The 19521-nt window shown below is 57.7% G+C and overlaps 1 protein-coding gene across 2 annotated transcripts in view; it reads right to left on the bottom strand.

Annotated features, from left to right (window-relative positions):
- CELSR1 (cadherin EGF LAG seven-pass G-type receptor 1) overlaps positions 1-19521 on the bottom strand; it is a 144682-nt gene that overhangs the window by 47958 nt on the left and 77203 nt on the right. For both annotated transcript variants that reach the window (XM_061418859.1, XM_061418858.1), the window contains exons 4-5: positions 15733-15848; positions 15276-15364 (exon numbers count right to left, since the gene is read on the bottom strand). In XM_061418859.1, the coding sequence (XP_061274843.1) occupies positions 15276-15364; positions 15733-15848 (205 nt within the window). The remainder of the gene's footprint in view (positions 1-15275; positions 15365-15732; positions 15849-19521) is intronic.

The following is a 19521-nucleotide window of genomic DNA, read 5'->3' on the forward strand; positions in this document are numbered from 1 at the left end:
TTGGGGATGGGTGTGAGCCTTTCAGGGGAAGGACGTAAACAGCATTTATACTTGGGAGGCGCTAGTGAAACGAACCTGCTGTCTACACAACTGCGGTTGTTGTAAACTGCTGCTGATAATCAGCAGCTCAGAGCCACGGGCTTCAAACGGAAACGAGGAGGAAAACGGAAAGACAGAAAAACACAAAAAACAAAAAAAATCAGCATTTGTATTTACAGCAGCACTTACAGACGTGAGACAGGTTTCACTGGTAAGACAGATTTCAGAGTCTGGCGTCACTTCATTGCAGCAGAAGGCGGGGGGAAATAAACAAGGACTGGCGTCTGCTTCTTCGTTCCTGCTCCCACATCCACCAGCCACTGGGCCAAAAGAGACGGCCCTTTGGACCACAGAACTGAGCACCCGCAGAGTAAGAACTGTGAGTACCAGCAGGAGAGACGCACAGGGAGGTTTCGGGGAGGAGCCACGACATCCCGGGGCCAGCGCCGACTCCGCAGCATGGCCACTACTCCTAAACCAGCAGAATGCCAGGCCGGCCAGCCTCACCCCCAGGCCAACTGTCCACGTGTGGTCAGGATCGCCAGGAGAACAAGAAGGGAGCTGGGGGGAAGGCTGTGGGTAACAGGAACCAAAGCTGCAGTGACTCAGAACACATGGACGAGGGTCCTCAAAGAGTTCAACACAGCAGCCACGTGACCCGGGGCTTGCCCGATGGCTCAGTGGTAAAGAACCCGCCTGCAATGGAAGAGATGCAGGAGATGTGGGTTTGATCCCTGGGTGGGGAAGATCCCCTGGAGAAGGATATGGCAACGCACTCCAGTATTCTTGCCTGGAAAATTCCATGGACAGAGGAGCCTCGTAGGCTACAGTCCATGGGGTCGAAAAGAGTCGGACACGACTGAGCAACTTCAGGGAGTACTGAGCTGGGGCCCCACGTGACCCAGGAAACCACTGCTAAGAATAGACCCCAGAGAACCGAACACAGGGACTCAACAAAAACCTGTTCACAAAAGGTCTCAGTAGTACTGTTCACAGCAGCTAAAAGGCAAAACAACCCCAAAGTCCATCAGCAAGTGAACAGATAAACGGAATGTGGTATAGCCATTCAATGGACTATTATTCAGCCATTAAAAAGGAACGAAATACTGTTATACGCGACAATGTGGGTGAGCCTCCAAGACATTACGCCAAGTGAGAGATGCCTGGCACAGACGCCTTCTGCGCCACGCAACACACATCACGCCTTGTGTGACCCAATTTATGTGATGTGTCCAGACAGAGACACGGAAAGTAGAGGAGTGATTTCACGGGGTGGGCGTGGTGGGGAGGGCTGGGAGGGGCTGGTAATGAGTACGGAGTTTCCTTTCAGGGTGATGGAAATATCTCAGATCTAGATAAAGGTGGTGGCTGCACAGCATCATGAATGCACTAAATGCCACTTTAAATGGTTAATTTTATGTAAATTTCACCCAATTAGAAAAAAAAAATTGGATGGACACCCACCATTCACCTTCCCTGTTTTTTCTATCTGTCAAACGAGGATAAACTGCATCCCAAAGCCTTCCTAGAGAGACTCACAAGCAATTACAGGCAGAAAGAGCAGCGAGCGTTCTCCATCAGGCTTGGGAAGTGTGTGTGTCGACACAGTCAGCCTGACTTGGGGGTTTGGGAGGAACAAAGGCCCCAGCAAGGTGTCTGATCTGGGCTCAGCTCATCCATCTTGGTCGAGGGAAGACAAAGCATGGCTGGATGGCTGGTGGGGGGGAGGAATCAGGACAATCGTGAGGCGGCGACGGCGCCTGGCTCAGGCGCACACGGCCAGCCGCGCGTTGGCAGGAGGGACTGTGATGCGAGCGGTTCACCCGAGCATTCAGGGCGAGACTGGGGCTGGGGAGGAGAAGGCATGCAAGGCTCTGTGGGCACAGAGGGGAGGAGCAAAGAACAGACAGCAAGGCGAAATGAGCTGCCCCTTCACATCTTCAAGATGAATTTTTAAAGTTTGTGCAAGAGAAAAAGACGGCCAGGAATAAAGGGGCCATGTGGCAGGACATAAGTCACCTTACTTCTCAAGCGAAAGGGGCTCCGGGCACAGGACAGATAAAGGCCCGAGCCCTGACATTCCCTCCTGGGGCCTGGCCCCAGGGGGCAGCTATCCCAGTCGGGGGATCCCTGCCCTTTTCTCACCCCGAGCCCCACCCCACAGCGGCCTGGCGTGGACACCCAGGGGCCAAGGGGACACAGCATACGATCCAAGAGCTGGAGGCCCAGGCCAGCCAGCAGGGCCTGAAGAAGGGGCAGACTACACTGCTCAGTGCCCACAGGCTGCCCCGAGCAGAGCCCACCACGGGCAGGCGGGATCGGGGCCAGTGAGGACAGGGCCACCGTGCCCACCCCGGAGAAGAGTTCTGAAGGATGCCTTGCGCATCGGTGGGGGGGGGGGGGGCCAAAACAACCAGCTTTGCAAATCTGTGCGGATCCGGGTTCCTGGCTCCCAGCGAACCCGCCCCAAGTCGTCACTTGGGGTCTGCCCCTTTTTATTTCCCTTCAGCTATTTCTTCTCCCTGGGCAGCAACCCCCCCTCCCTGGGCTTTTCCATTCAGGGGTCCCGGAGCAGCCCGTGGGGATTGTTTGTGACACAATAGGGCTTGGTCCCCACGAAGCGCTCATATTTCTACAGCCTTTTAACCTGCTACAGACAATTCCTCATCAGGGAGGCGGATGGGGGTTCCATTTCAAATGCTGGTTGCAAGGGAAGGAGGTGTGGGGTGGGGGCTCGAAACCAGATACCAGGAGGGGCAAGTCTTGGGAACGAAATAGATCCACGCTCTGTGTCAGAAATGATTAACCGACGTTCATATCAAAGAATTCACAGACGGCTGGGCCTGAGGAATGTCACAAAGAGTGGAAATGCAGCCTGGAACGTGTACGTGTGAGGCTCAGACCCGACGACTGGGCCGGCTGGACGAACGAAGCCCACTGGACGATGGGCACACCGAGAAATGTGGGTGAGCCCCCGCCCCGGTCCAGGCACAAAGGTGAGTAGGCCCTCCTCCAAAGCAGGCGTGGTGTTTCTCTCTGATGTTAACTGGTGGACGAGAGGAGAAAACATCCAGGCACACACACTTCCAGGATCCAAACCAAACGCCCAGGGAGCCTCCCAACAGGACTCTGCTGGAACTCCAACAGCAGATCAAGGTGCTGCGTCCCTGGGGGCCCAGGTTGGGTCTGGGGGGCGCCCCACGTGCAGACAGTCCCTGGATGCTCTGGTAGCGACTCTGACGCTCAGCTTCCCCGCCTGTAACACACAAGTGGGAATGCCCTCCCGCCCCCTAGGCAGGCTGCGGCACCTCCCAGACCCGGAGCACTGACCAGGCCTCCACACAGGGACTCTGGGCTCTGCGATGGAGAGCTAGGTCCACCTCTCTTGTGGGAAGGGATTTGCCCCAAAGCCACCCAGGCAGGAGCAGAGAAGGAGGGTGGGATGCAAGTTAGTGGCTGCACACTGTTAAATATAGAGTAGATGTACAACATCCATGTACACCGCAGGGAACGATGCTCGATGTCCCGGGGTAAAACCACGGTGGAAAAGAATATCTATCAATCCCTTTTCTGGGCAGCAGAAATTAAACCCAACATTGTAAATCAACTATACTTCAATAAAATGTAGAAAAAGAAGTCATTCCACCTTCTTCAGTGGAGAAGGAAATGGCAGCCCACTCCAGTATTCTTGCCTGGAAATCCCATGAGCAGAGGAGCCTGATGGGCTACAGTCCATGGTGTTGCAAGAGCCGGATGCAACTTAGTGCCTAAACGGCAACAAGAACCTTCTTCAGTGAAATTGGCAGGAGCTCAGAGTTCCCCCAGATGAAGCAGTGAACGACAGAGGATGAGGTGGTGGGTGGCATCACCAACTCGATGGACACGGGTCTGGGTGGACTCCGGGAGTTGGTGGTGGACAGGGAGGCCTGGCGTGCTGTGGTTCATGGGGTCGCAAAGAGTTGGACACGACTGGGCGACTGAACTGAAGCAGTAAACATATTTACTTCTTGAATTTAACATTAAGACCTAAGCCCAGGCCTTCTTGACCCTTTTCCTCTGAGACAAGGGACGCCCGCACCCTAGGATGGGCACAGTGTCCCCCAGGGCGTGGGCAGCACACTGCTGCATGGAAGCCTGACGGGGCCACCAGGCAGGGCGCACGGCTGGCCGAAAGGGGCACCTGCTCCTGCCTGCTTCGCCTGCCGGGGACCTGGGGCAGGGGACACGCTGCCCAGCTTGGCAGCATGGAGAGAGAGAGGCTAAGTCCAGTGTCATTCAGAAGAGAGGACCCGGGCCCCCTGCCGAGTCCCTGGTACTGGGCTGGCTGTCACACACAGGGCCCAAGGCTGGTAGGGGCCAGGGGACAGCGAGGTCCACAGCCTCCAACGAGCATCACCTCCAAAAGGCCAAGAGGTCACATCCTTACCCCACTTAGCAGAGTCCCCTGACTCCCACTCTCCACCCCAGACCCCTGAGCCAGGTTCAGCTGTAAAACCGAGGTGAAAACGGGGCCTCCCGGGTGGGATTAAATGCACAGGGACGTTTGTGAAGGGAACATTCCAGGAAGTTTGTTGCTGCTGCGCTGTTGCTAAGAAAGGCGGGAAGAAAGCCAAAATACACACAAACGGCCGTTCTCCCTGTATTTTCGCCACGCTGTTTTCCTGTATGAAAAATATATAGCTTCTTTTTTTAACACCTTTAAAGAAAATACAAGAGTTCCCTAGCAGTCCAGTGGTTAGGACTTGGGAGTTTCACTGCCAAGGCCCCAGGCTCAATTTCTCACAGGGAAACTAAGATCCTGCAAGTGGCCACACGGCAAAACCACACGCAGCAGACCAGGAGCGGCGAGCAGCCCGGGCTTCCGCGCGCTGTCGCGGCAGTCCCCGGTCCTTCTCTAGGGCGCAGAGCACCGCTCAGCTCTGAGTCCCTCACGTGTCCGGCTGCCCGGCAGAATACTGTGCTGTGAGAATGGACCCTTCTTATTTGGGGAGCATTAAAAAGAGGAGACTTTTCACAAGGGTCAGAATCAGCTGGTCACCTTAACACGAACCACCGCAGAGCTGTCCATTTCTCAGGCAATGCAGTGACCCGACTCCTGAGGACTGCGGCTACAGGTCGAAGGAGGTGCTTTTGTGATAGTTGCTCAGACGTGGAAAAACCCAGGGCTGGGAGGCAGAGGTCCACCGAGCGTGGCCTGTGCGCTCGGCACTGCGTATGAAGAAGCACCTCCTACTGGCCCCAGCGATCTCCGTGGGGACGCCTTTTGTTCTGGAAAAGATCCTCCCCAGGTGTGGCCTTTCACCAGACAAGCTCGGGGGCCGGTGAGCGGGGGCCAGGAGCGTCGGAGCTGCCGTCCCCACCAGGCCGGGTCCCTTATCTGTATCTGCCTGGCCGGGCAGGCTCTCCGAGTTTTCTGGGAACCCGGGAGTTCACGCAGCTTTGCTCCAAGGGGGTCTCTTCTCCAGTGACAGATGGAGGGCTCAAGGTCAGGGTTCTTTCCATTTACACAGTGCCTTCTTGGAACATTTACACATGTTCCTTCTTTTAGGGGCTCTGTGGACCAGAAGCTGCTCAACACGAAGGGAAGGCCCCTCAAGCGGCCCACGAGAAGTGCACGCCCTGAACCCCTGGAGTCTATGACTCTGACGTCGGCTGCTCCCAGCTGGACCAGAGCCGCAGAGGGGCCCTTGGAACAGTCCAGGAGAGAAAGGAAGGCGGCGTCAGCAATGACACGTCTCTGGGCTGCCGGGGTCTGCAGGCTACAGGTCATCTTTTCGGAAAACCTTCTCGGACAAAGAGAGAGAGGCTTTCGAGAAGCATCCACTCACACTCACACGTACACACACACACACACACACACTCTTGCAAAGCCCCTTCTGCTCCTGCTGGGACCCCAATAGGATTGCCTCTGTCCCCAGAGCATGCATGGCCACAAAGAGACCCCAGGACCCTCAGCTTCTCCCTACAGATCCCCAGCGCCTCCCAGTTGCCTCCACCCTGCTCTGGGTCAGCCTCCCTGCCCCCACCTCAGGTGCGCAGGCCTCTAGGGTGCCGTGCAGGGGTGGGGACAGGGCTGGGTCGGTGGGGAGCAGGCAGGGGTGAAGCCTGGAAGAGCTGGGAAGGTGGGGGGGGGAGGGCAGAGCGGGAGGGCGCTGGCAGGTGGGCTCCGTCCAGCCCCGACCCCATCCCTCTGTGTCCTCCTCCCAGGATGGACGTGAGGCCCTCGGCAGTGACAGGCTGGTCCTGGGGAGGGCAGGGGGCAGGGGTGAAGAAAGGGGGGCAGCCTGGGAGGGCAGAGGGCTTGGGGCGGGCAGTGTTTCATTGCAGAGCGTTGGGGGGTGGTGACGGGGTCTGAGCTGGGCGTGCTGGGTGGGACAGGGCGGCCGGTGGAGGCACGAGGCCACCAGACAGGGAGCCGCCTGGAGCTCTGGGCTGCGGGCAACTTTCCACCGCAGGCGGGGGTCAGGGGCCCGGGTGGGGCTGAGTGATTCTGTTTCCGTGGCGGGTGACTCTGCCCTCTGACGGGGCGTGTTTGGAAAGGAAGCAGGTGGGCGCCCCGCCCGCTTGGGCACTGGGCTCCCACTGTGGTCACGGGAACATCGATGTCAGACACAGATTGGCTACCCACCAGTCCAGACACAACAGGGACCATTCCTGTCCCCAGAAACTGGCCGAGGAAAGCAAGAAATCCAGCCAGAGAGAAACAAAACGATTCACCCCCCAGACCGCAGACTCGGACTGGAACGGGTGAGCCTGCCCAGCAGGAACTGAGCGTGTACAGCGCGTCCCACCGACTCGCCTGCAAGGCTCCCAGACTACCACCTCCGTGAGCGGGAAGAGCGAGGCTAAGAAGACCCCGTGCAGACCAGGGGACAGCAACCACCCACCTGGCCCTCTCCTGCATCACGAAGGGTTGATGGACTTGGCAAATGCCAACCTACACTTGAAAAGAGTTTAGCTTCCTTATCTCGTACCTGCTTTGAATCAAATGATTTTCTAAACGGAAAACTTTTCAGAAAAGAAAACAAAAATGGCTCACGAGCCCATCACCCAGATGACTCCTGCTGTATTCTTTAATAAAAGAAAGCATGAAACACATAAGACGTCACAGGAAGTTAAAGCGAACACGAAGGCCCCCCCTTCTCATTAACCGTATTCCCAAAGGCATCCACATGCGGCGGACTCTCTGCAGAAGGAGTTGCAACAATGCCTCCCATCACTGAATCACAGGAATAATAAACAGCTGATATTTCAAGATACCACGCGTGGGCTGGCTCAGGACCCAGCACAGCTATCTGATCCGTGCTGTTGATGGACTTGCTTCAGGGGGGAGGAGGGTGCCCTTCAGGAAAAAAATGTGCGTATGCCAGCACATATTTGTCCATCTTTCCAAGTTCTTTTAATTAAGTCCTTGAGTTAATTTCAGATGTACACGCAATTCTAAAAAATAAGCGAAGTCTGAGGCGCCCTTTACCCAGTTTCCACCAACTGCAAACATCACGGCCCAGATGTGGACGCCGACACTGTCAGGATACAGAGTGTTTCCATCAGCATGAGGACCCCACCCACGGCCCTCCCACCCCCGCCCCCAGCCCAGGCAGCCACTCATCCGTGCTCCAGGTCTGCCATGCCCTCTTTCAGGAGTGATATACAGATCGAACCACACAGCACGCAAGCTCAGTTCAGTTCAGTCGCTCAGTCGTGTCTGACTCTTTGCAACCTCATGGACTGCAGCACGCCAGGCCTCCCTGTCCATCACCAACTCCTGGAGTTCACTCAAACTCATGTCCATTGAGTCAGTGATGCCATCCAGCCATCTCATCCTTTGTCATCCCCTCCTCCTCCCGCCTTCAATCTTTCCCAGCATCTGGGTCTTTTCAAATGAGTCAGCTCTTTGCATCAGGTGGCCAAAGTACTGGAGTTTCAGCTTCAGCATCAGGCCTTCCAATGAATATTCAGGACCGATTTCCTTTAGGATGGACTAGCTGGATCTCCTTGCAGTCCAAGGGACTCTCAAGAGTTTGCTCCAACACCACAGTTCAAAAGCATCAATTCTTCAGTGCTCAGCTTTCTCTATAGTCCAACTCTCACATCCATACATGACTTTAAACCATAGCTTTGACTAGATGGACCTTTGCTGGCGCAAACTCATGAGACTGGCTCTCCCTGGTCAGCACACTTTTCTCTTACATGTGTCAGAAGTTCCTCCTGTCTTATTACTGAGTAGTATTCCGAGTTCTGTGGTGCGTGGATGTACAGTCTGTGTTAACCATTCAGTTTGGGAATGTTAGGGATGTAAGCTGCTCTGAATCTTTGTGTACATGAGTTGTATCTATAGTCATGGGAAACGTTGGTCTGTAGCTTTTTTTTGGTACTGTCTTCATCTGATTTTGGTATTAGGGGAACATTAACTTAAAAAAATGGCCCAGGAAGTGTTCCCTCCTCTTCTATTTTCTGAAAGACACTGTACACAATCGGTGTAGTTCTGGAAACATTTGAAACCACCAGGGCCTGAGATTCCATCCTGGGGAGTTTTTAAAGCACAGTTTCCGTAATAGTAACGTAGTTGTTTGAATTAGTTATTTCGTGTTGGTTGGTTTGCGACAGTGTGTGTGTTTCAAGGAATTGAGAATTTATTCCTGATACTACTAACCTATCTTCTCTCCCTCTCTTTTTTTTCTTGCTAGAAGTTTGATGACATTACGGGTTTTCCCAAAGCTCTTTGTTCCATTGATTCTTTCTATTGGTTTCCTGTTTTAAAAATCTCTGGTTTCTGCTCTTGTCTTTATTCACTCCTTCCATCTACTTGCTTTGGGTTTATTTTGCTCTTCTTTGTGGAGGTTCTTGAAGTAGGAGCCTTCCGGGAGTTGGTGATGGACAGGGAAACCTGGCGTGTGTCCATGCTATCCTGGCGTGCGTCCATGGGGTCGCAAAGAGTCAGACACAACTGAACTGAACTGAAGTGGGAACTGAGATGATCGATTTGAGATGCAGCCTCAGTATTCTTGCCTGGAGAATCCCCAACGGCAGAGGAGCCTTGTATGCTGCAGTCCATGGGGTCACAGAGTTGGACACGACTGGGTGACTAAGCACAGCCTGGCACAGCTCTTTTCTAATATGAGTATGAAATGCTATGAATTTCCCTCTCAGCATCCCACATATTTTGGCATTTTGTATTTTCATTTCCTTTAAATTAAAAACACAAATTTAAACAAACTTCCTTCATTTTTTCCCCCTTCTTCCCTTTTCTGAATAATTGAATACTTATGTCAAATCTCTATGAAGGTCCCTTGTTCCCAGCACCTGTTGGAGTCAGTCGGTAGATTCAGGGCCTAGAGAGGCAGCAGTCACAAGGCTGGGCTGGATGAGAAGGGTGGCTGGGGAGGCGGCCTGGTGGGGGCTGAGAGTGAGCAAGGAGGTGGCGGCCCTTTGGGGTTGGAGGCCGTTTAAACGACGGTGATTGAGACAATGAAGAGTTTTACCGAGGGCAATGGGAACAGGTTTTCTCACTGAGCAAGAAAAGATTTACAAACATGGAAGGGGAAAAAAACTGGAATGACTCTGTGGTGCTGGAACGGAATTCAAAGTTTTCAATAAGTAGAGACAGAAAGAAACATGAATTTCAGTATGAGTATATATGAGCACACACACATACCTGTACATACATATACATGCCCTACTGGCCCAGTAAGAGACTGGGAGTGAGACACCCTAGGAGCAACGAGTGCATCCCGCACCTGAATCCTGGTTCCTAAATACCTGCCTTTACGGAAAGGATCCAGAGTTCTGCGGGTAAAGCGGACCTCCTCCCTCCCTCGAGTTCTCTCTCTCCCTCTGCTCACTGTCTCTCCCTTCCTACCCTCCCCCACGCCCTCTGGAACACGCACACCTACACAACAACAGTCTTATCTTTTTGGTCTTTTTGTGTATCCCATACCCAGAACAATGCGTGGCATGCAGCAGGCACTCAGTAACTGCTCCATGTATTACGAAGAAAGGGCAGAAGGGAGTGACCCGGAGGCCGGGCAGCCCTGCCCAGGGGTGAACCCACAGAGGTCTGCAGGACACCAGGAGGACCTCCATGAAGACCAGCCTGAAACAAGGTTCTGAGTGGAAACCCTTGAGTCTTCTGGAAGATCTGCTGAAGCAGAGGGAGCCCCCTGAGCCTGGGGGTGGTTCAGTTCAGTTCCGTCGCTCAGTCGTGTCCGACCCTTTGCGACCCCATGGACGGCAGCACACCAGGCTTCCCTGTCTACCACCAACTCCTGGAGTTCACTCAAACTCATGTCCATCCAGTCAGCGATGCCGTCCAACCATCTCATCCTCTGTCATTTCCTTTTCCTCCCACCTTCAATCTTTCCCAGCATCTGGGTCTGTTCTAAGAGTTAGGTCTTTGCATCAGGTGGCCAAAGTACTAGAGTTTGAGCTTCAACATTAGTCCTTCCAATGAACATTCAGGACTGATTTCCTTTAGGATGGACTGGTTGGATCTCCTTGAAGTCCAAGGGACTCTCAAGAGTCTTGCCCAACACCACAATCAGGCAATCAGACCCCCCTGCACCATGCCGCGCAGAGCCCACTTCCCTGGAGCCCCTGGAACGTCATGTGCGGCACAGACCCGAGAGGTCAAGAAGGACGTGGACGAGCCTGGGGATGAGTGCGGCCGGGGTGGAGCCGTCCCCGCCGAGCCCCACACCAGCGGCCCCTCCCCCAGGGTCACTGGAACCTTCAGCACGGGACGCTCTGCTAGGTGAGAAGCACAGGATGCGGGCACCGAGAGAAGCAGTGCAGCCAGGCTCTCACTGCTCCAAGATGCTTCCAGCACCAGGCCGGAGACAACCCGGTCCTCTGGGAGTCACCGGGACCAGAACAGGCCCCGCCTGCCGAGGCCCCGCCCAGGATCCCGTCAGTCACCTTCTGGCTGATGTGTCTGCGCCCCAGATGCCTGATTGGACAGGGCGAAGGCCTCCAAGTAACCCCTCCAGATGTCCCCCCCGCCGCGCTGGGGGCACTGCTGGTGCTCAGCGAGAGACTGTCCTCCCTGCGAAGAGCAGAGACGTCTGCTCCCTGCTGCTCCCACAGGGGGGTGCTCCTCCCCCCTCCCCACGGCCCTGGGGGTCTCAACACAAACATTCTGATGCCCAAGGGTGAGGGGGAAGGACAGACACTCCACAGAGCTCTGACTAATGCTGAACCCGAGTTCCCAGTGCAGAGAAATCACTTAAGCATGAGCCACACAGACCCTTCTGCAAGCTGGCGGGGAAAACGTTTATCGATCATGCACAACAGCCTCGGAGGAAAAGACATCTGCGACCAGGTGATGACCACGTGGGCGTGCGTGAGTGGGTGCTCAATCGTGTCCCACTCTTGCGACCCCATAGACTGCAGCCCACCAGGTTCCTCTGTCCATGGGATTTTCCAGGCAAGAATACTGGAGTGGGCTGCCATTTGCTTCTCCAGGGGATCTTCCCCACCCCAGAATCGAACCTGTGTCTATTGAGTCTCCTGCGCTGGCAGGCAGGTCTTCACCAGAGCACAAACCCTCCAAATCCTCCCCGAACCTCCATGGGCAGTGTGAGCAGAGAGGCCCCAGGTTCCACCTGCGCCTGACGGACTTCAACATGTTTGTACAAAGTGTCCGCCTTCAAAATACCTTCCCAGGAAAACACCCAGCTCCAGCGGGCACCTGAGCTCCACTGAAAGGGAATTTTGCCACCGGCCCTTCTCGCTTAAAATGCCACCCCAAGCAGAAAGAAAAAGTGAACTGACTTTGCTGGACTCCCTGCCTGGGGGACTTCCCATGTGGCTCAACTGGTAAGATTCTTCCACCCACAATGCGGGAGACCTGGGTTTGATCCCTGGGTTGGGAAGATCCCCTGGAGAAGAGAAAGGCTCCCCACTCTGGTATTCTGACCTGGAGAATTACATGGACTGCATAGTCCATGGGGTCGCAGAGAGTCGGGCACGACTGAGCGACTTCCACTTTCTTTCACTTTTCTGCCTGGGGGACCAGCCCGCATGGACCCTATCAAGGGGTCACGTCCTCTGCTTCCTGGCTGCCTTTGGCCAGTGGGAGGCCTAACAGGAGACTGAGGGTGGGGGGCATTGCCAGGAGGTTCCTTCTTCTGTCCGGGTTCCACTCTGCGCTCTCCCGGTCCCTCTTGGCCTCAAGGCTCACACAGCCCTTGGTTCTGCACTGCCCACATGGATGGAAGCCCCACATCCTGTCCCCTTTGGTCGTAAGCCCTCCTGTGCCATCCTGGGGAGGTTTCCACCTGTTTCGGGGGGTGGGGGGCGGTGACTGGTAAAATAGCCCAGACAGGCCCCAGGGCAACCGTGGACGTGGGGGCAGGCCCCATGGGGCCCCAGGGGTTTCCCACACAGGACCCACCCTGAGGACCAGACCCGACGTGGATGACAGACAGACAAACAGCTGCAGAGCAGAGCGACCCGCCCCCCACAGACCACCTTCACGGCTGCCCTCCTTCCTGCCCACGGTCGCATCCTGACGCGGCCCCCCGCAGCCACGGGCCCCCGCAGCCCCCCACCGCAGCCCCTCCACACGGGCCTGAGCTGCTCCCCGCCGGGGCCCAGGGGGGGGTGGGGCTCTGCGCCTGGACAAGCCCGCGCCTTGGCCCCGAGAGACACAAAGCCCCCGAGACAGACGCCCTAATCCCGAGCACTTCCCATGGTGCGCGGAGGCAGACCACAGGGGCGGCCTCCAGGTCTGCGTGCAAACTGCAGGGTGCCTCCACCCAGCAGCCTCGGGCGAGAGAGGAAGCAGCTGAGTGGCCCAGAGGAGAGGCCTAATCCCGCACGGAGGGTCTGCTTCAGGATCGGAAGCGGGGGTGGCAGGGGTCCACGTCTCCTGGGCCCCTCCTCCCCGGGGGCCCCTTCAGGAGGGAGTTTGTTCCTCGGGGCCGCCTGCAGGGGCGCTGTGAGCAGGCAGGCCTTGGCGATGTCGGAGGCCGATGGACGCCCTGGGACCAGGGCTGGGCAGGCCGAGCCAGAGGCCCCGTCTCCGCTCAGCTGGGACCACTGGCAGCTGACCCTGCTGGGGAGTCGAGGCCGACTCAGCCCCCAAGCCCAGTCTTCAGCCGGCCCCGGGAGGTATGTTTCCCACACAAGCAGGAAGGAAGAGGTACCATGGGTGCTTCCCTGACGTGAAGCGGGGCCCCCGGGGGTCTCCTTGGCACCCTGCTGGGCGGGAAGCCCCCCGGACGCACGCATCCTCCCCGCAGAGGATGACCAGGGACGGCCCCTCCCTGGGGTCCTGGCCCTGCCGGCAAGGGGAGGAGGCCAGAGGCTGAGAGCTCAGAGGCAGGAAGGTCAGACGGCGGGCACCTTGTCCTTGCCGCGTGGCCCTGGAGCACCGCTGTGACTCTTAACTTTCCCTTCGTTCTACTCGAGGGCGTGTGCAGCATCCTGACAAAGAGCCCACAGGCGTCTGAGTCAGAGAACCACAGGTTCAAGAGCCCCAGAGAACCACTGACCCCCGTGTCCCCCATCTGTGCGCCAGGAGGGGATCGGCCTTGCAGGAGCCCTGCCACCAACATGGCTTCTTGCTGGTCCCGTCTGGACGTGGGAAAGTCATCGCCACGACCTGGGGCATCAGGGCCGTCCACTGCCAGACTGGCTGGAGCACATCAAGGCCCTGAGGTCAGAGCCGGCCGTCCCTGCTCGGTGGACGGGGCCCCGTGCTGTGGGCGCCTGGCCCTCCAGGAGGCTCGGGCAGCCCTCACACCTGCGCCAGCTGAGAGCTGCTGCCCCGCGGCTCCTACGGTTGCTCAGCACGCTGCCTCCAGGGCAGAGAGATGGGTCAGAAAGCATCTGACCTCGAGTGGGCTGTGGGGCAGAACTCCCTTGGGGGGCCCTGGGGGGACCCCTGCTTTCCTCCAGAGCAGCTGAATCAGGTCAGAAAGGCCCAAGGGTTGGGGAAAGGAGGTTGGGTGGGTTAAGACCCCGCAGAGAGAAAAACCCAAGCTGAGGATCCGTCCGTCCTCAAGCCCTGGGAGGTCAGCTCTGAGGGTCCCCCTACACCCCTCATCTCCCACTGCGGCCACAAGAGGCTGTTCCAGGTGGGAAGGAGGTGGGTGCCTCGCGCTGGCTAATAACTGTCCCAAATGGCCACGGGCACACCCGCAGGAGAAGGCTCCTGCACGCACGACGGGGCAGCGAGGAAACTGCCCCCGTGTCTTTGGGGGCGCCCTGCCTCCCTCTGGGCCCCCCACCCAACACCCAGCCCCCAGCCCACGTCCTTAGCTCTCACACTCGGCCCTGCATCGGGTAACACGGCCACCGCCAAGACCATGGCCCGGGCCTAACAGAGCGGGAAGCGCGGGGCGTCTGTCCCAGGCAGCTGTGGACACCCCCCACCTGGTCCTCACGCTCCCGAGAGGGACACCAGCCCCTGCGTCGCTTCAGACCTGCACCCCGGCCCTCATCACAAACACGGCGCCGAGTTCCACACCCGAGTCAGAATCCGGCCGCCCTCTACCTGGGGCGGGGCAACGGGAGCGCCTGCCCTCAGGTGGGGGCAAAAAACCAGGGTCACCTTGCGGGGCAATCACTGCCAGGGGCTACACATTCAGGGCGGTGGAGACGTGGAGAGTTAGATCCCCACTGTGTCCAAAGGCTGAAAGGCAGCGCTCTTTCTCCGTGGGCGTATCCCTTACCGAGCGGGGACCCCTTGTCTGCGAGCCAAGCCAGGCCCACGTCTGTGGCTGAACGCCATGAGGGGGAGGCACCCCAGAGTTCCCCAAGAAGGAAAAGAGAGGCTTGCCAAATCCCCGGCAATTGGAAAGCGGGGCATTCTGATGCAAAAACTAGCAAGGAGTCAAGAAACAGCAAAATGAAAGGAAACCCCCCAAAAACGCCCAGACCTTCACAGCGTTTCCTGGGAGAGCCTTCTGCCTCTCGGGTTTCATCCAGGGAGGCAGGGAAGGTTTAGGCCTTGGAACTGTGTTTGAATGGCCTGGGATTTCAGCCCCCAGTAATGGCTCGGCCGAGGCAGCCGCAATGAATAAGCTCTTTCTGCGTCCTGCCCTGGGGGTCGGGTGATCTCTGGGGTCCCAGCGCTCCCTGAGGGAGTATCTGCCACACCGCGGGGCTTGGGTATCTTCACACAGACCCTCAACAGATGCTCGTTTCCTACATAACTCTGCCACCCGGCATGCTTATCTGCACCTCAGCGCATGGGCCGGGGCTGCCGGCGGGGCGGGTGGGGGGATGCCTACCTTGTTGTAGTACTGCAGCTGCACAGCGTGCCAGCGCCCGTCACTCACGCCCCCGGGAACCTGCGGCGCCACCGTGGTCGTGGTCTCGCCTGCGGGGCCGGAGAGAGGAGCAGTGAGCAGACCCCCAAGGCGAAAAGGCCTTCTGACCCTCTGGACCCGCGTTCTCCCCAGCAACCGGGAAGACGTTTTCAACGGCTTTGTCAATATGTTCATCCTACAGAGGGCGCAGGATTCCCCAGTCTCTGGACACTGGAGCTGTGCCTACAGCATTATAAACAGCGCTGCAGTGAACATCTTTGTGCGTTCGGGGATCCCCCCCCGGCGCCCCCACGCCATGGGACGGATTTCCAGGTGGAGAACCAGGGATCGGCAAGCTAGAGGGCGCTGTTGCAGGATGGGGTGGTGCCTGGGATGCAGCCCGAGGGCAGCTTCTTCCCGCACAGGAAGCTTTCTTTACCTGCCGAGAAGGTGAGCTGCACCTGCTCGTCCACAATCTCCAGGGCGATGAAGTCGTGCTTCTCGTTGAAGCGGCCGTTATACAGCAGCAGCGCGTTCCTCTCCTGAGTGGCAAACCTTGGGGGCAGAACACATCACACAATGAATGACCCCAGGGTGGAATCTGCAGGTGGCCGGGGGCGGGGCGCCCAGGGCGACCGGTCCAGCCAGAGTGGGTGACAGCACAAGCCACGCTCAGCCAAGACCCTGGTCCCGGGACTCTCTTTCACATCAGAAGTTGACAGCCCAGGTGGAGCTAGTGGTAAAGAACCCGCCTGCCAATGCAAGAGACACAAGAGATGCGGATTCGATCCCTGAGTCAGGAAGACCCCCTGGAGGAGGGCATGGCGACTCACTCCAGTGTTCTTGCCTGTAGAATCCCATGGACAGAGGAGCCTGGCGGGCTACAGTCCATGGGATTGCAGAGTTGGACACGACTTAACATACAAATAGCACAAATCCTGATTAACGACGTTCTTTTCTGGAAGGAGCAAAGCAGATTCTGGGGGGAGCTTGGTTACCACCACCTCCGTATGATGCTCTAGGAGGGTGACACAGACGCTCTACCAACGGGGAATGTCTGGGCACTGAACACAGGCAGGGTGCCTGCTGCTCAGGGGGGCAGACTCACGCGTGCCCCCAGGGCACGGGAAGCAGGTGCCGATGACCAGCTCAGGCCGGAGCCCCTCGTCTCCACCACCAGGCTCCAGCCGCAGCCACGCTGGGTCCTTCTGCCCTTTCCCTGCCCCCGGAGGGGCCTCCGCACCTGCTGCCTCCTGCCCGGGGGTGAACTCCCCGCCTCTGCAGGCCTCCCAGGCATCGCTGCAGTTGTGTTTTCCCAACTCGTTTTATCTAAACTGTGCCCCGCCCACAGTCTATCACGCCACTCATTTCATTTCTGAAATTGTCCTGCTTCTTTGTTCCTTTAGGAGAACACGTGCTCCTGGGACTTCCCTGGCAGTCCGGTGGTTAAGACTCCAAGGTTCCACTGCAAGGGCGAGGGTTTGATCCCTGGTCGGGGAACAAAGATCCCGCAGGCTGAAAAACTTTAAATAAAAAAATGTTTACAAAAGGACAAGTGATCCTTTAAGGGGAGGGATGATGACTCTCATTCACAACTGCATTTCCAAGACCAAACAAGAAAGATCTGGTCCAGGAGAGTGTGTGACACCCATGTGTTGCATCCACGCATGGATGGGGCTCCCGTGAACCAACAGACGCGTGAAAATAGTCTTGTCAGACTTGAAGCATCAAGAGTAAAAAACCACTTACTCCGACAAGAAACAAAGAGCCTCAGAAATCTCCTCCTACCCAATAGGAGGCCGCTACCATCAGAGCCGAGGGTCCCCGACACACCCCGACACCTCCTGGACTCCCTGGTTACAAAGAACCCGCAAATCCCAGGAGAAACACAAGACTGTTTCCTGAGACAGCTGGGTGTCCCTCTCCCCCAAGATTAAGTGGGGAAAGTCCTTTCTTTGATTCCAGGTCAGTTACCCTCTCGTGCGGCAGGGGTCTGTGGGAGCCAGCGCTGAGCATCTGACCCCAGCTCCCCCTCCTTGAGGTGCCCAGAACTGACACCTCCCGCCCACAGCTGGCAGCCCCTCGGTTTAGAGGCAGCGGGCGCCAATGACAACCCAAACAATACCTGCAGAGCAAAATGTGGAGCCAGCAGGCAGAAGAAAAGAGGAGCTGAATTAACAGCGGCTCTCTTCCTGAGACCCGCGGGCCGCACCTGCTCCCCTTCTGCAGGTCTGACGGGTGTGGGTTTCTCTTTGGACCAGGGTGGGAGCCGGTGCAGAGGGTCAGTGCAGGAGGGTCCTGAGGGGTGGGCCCCTTGCACTGCCAGGATGGAAGAGCTAACGAAGAGCCCTGGGGCCCCGGGCAGGGTCTGAACAGCACCAAAGAAGAAAGGCCAGAAACAGAAACCGCAGCCTGGAGAGGGGGCCGGGCAGCAGAAAGGACAAAGGAGGCGGGCGGGGGCGCCCACTCGAGCCCAGGCCCTGGGCAAACAGAGCCAGAAAGGGGAGACGCAGCTTCCAGAGAAACTGCCTGAAACAAAAGCCCTGGGCCGGTGCCCCAGCCCACCTTTCTCATGGCGCAGCCCCCAGCAGGCAGGGGGCCAGCTCCTTCCCGGCCCCGCCCATGCTCTGGGGGACTTTTCACATTCTGCTTTTGATGCAGAACGCTCCCTGGTTTGGCGTCACCTGGACACCTTAGCCATCATCAGGCCCATGGGAAACTGTCCCTAAATTGTTGTCACATGATCACCTAAAGTATTGCACTTCCCGAGCAGAGACACACGCTGAATTAGAGGGACGCTGAATTAAACACGACTGCTCTTCAGCTTCTGAGTCTGGAGCTGCCAGACTTCCTTTGCCAGTTTCTGCATCCGTGGGCCACCCCCCCTCCCCAACCCCAGGACTTCCGGCCACCTTTCAGGTCAGCCCCCTGCAGCTTAGTGGCTGCGCTGCCCTCGATGGAGGGCTGCTGGCCATGCCCAGTGGTGAGCGGCCACGGCCACAGAGACAGCAAAACCACCCGGAGCAATGAATCTGCCAGAAGACACAGGGCACCTCTGACCTGGGGGTGGGCACCCACAGGAGCCTGCTTAACATCCAGGCACATGGCACGCAGAGTTGCCGAGGGTGCCAAAGAGGAGCCCTTGTTTTGGAGGCTGTGCCCACTCGGTGGCCTCCTGTGCACAGGGCTTACGGGCAGAGGAGGGACTGGGCTGGGAGCAGGCGGGGCCGGGACCAGGGCCTGGCACGGAGGCCCTGTGAGAGGGTGGGAGGGCAACAGCACATGCCAACTCATGTGCGCCCTCTCCACACCCTGGAGAGGGACCCTGGTTCGCTGGTTTACAGGCTGTGGTGGCGCCGCGAACCGTGCACCAAGATGTCAGCAATCACCCCCAACAGCGGGCTCCACACGGCCCAAACCTCGCAAATGCCCTTGGAATCAAACACCACTCCAGCCTTGCAGTCGGGCCAGGGGGCCGACCAGAGCTGTGTCTCCCACTCTCCTTCCAAGTTGCCGGGAAAGGGGGCGATGCTCAAAGGATCCAGGACAGGCACGCTCACGGATGAGGGCCACTCTTGCTCTTTCATTAAAGCTGGCCTCCGAGGAAGATTCAGGAAGGGGGCTGAACGGGGAAATGCCTGCAGATTAGGATAAGCAGGCTGGCCACTGAGCGGTCCACGCTGAGGTCTGTGATGAGCTGGGCAGAGCCCAGAAGGTATCTCACCAGGGACCTGCGTCTGTAAACGGAATGCCCTCCAAGAGGACACATCTGTACCCAGTGCGAATGTCCAAGCCCGAGAACCTACCGGGGGGCTGGAGCTGGACAAGGTGGGCGGGCCCAGGTGGGTTTGGGGGCTCAGGGGTCTGCCCACCTCTGTAGAGCCCCAGCCGGCACTCCAGACCACTGAGAATGCCTGGAAGCTTTGCCCTCTGCAATTCAACCCCTCCCACCCCCACCGGGCGGAAGAGCCCCTGTTCTGGGAGGCCAGGAGGCCCCCCAGTGACATCTCCAGGCTACAGGTGGGGAACAGTAAGTGTTCACACCGTGTCGGCATGGAACTACCAGTCAGCCACTCGTGGCCTCTGGGCCCCTGGGTGTCAGGACGCAGGATAAGAAGCCCGTGAGGAGCTTCTGGCCAGCGGGTGGACAGGCACGGGCACAGCAGTCCTGGGGCTGAAGCCCGGATCCCAGCCAGGGAACCCAAAGGGCCATTTAAAGGCTTCAAAG

The sequence above is a fragment of the Bos javanicus genome, chromosome 5, assembly GCF_032452875.1.
Source record: "Bos javanicus breed banteng chromosome 5, ARS-OSU_banteng_1.0, whole genome shotgun sequence".
Lineage (NCBI taxonomy): Eukaryota > Metazoa > Chordata > Mammalia > Artiodactyla > Bovidae > Bos > Bos javanicus.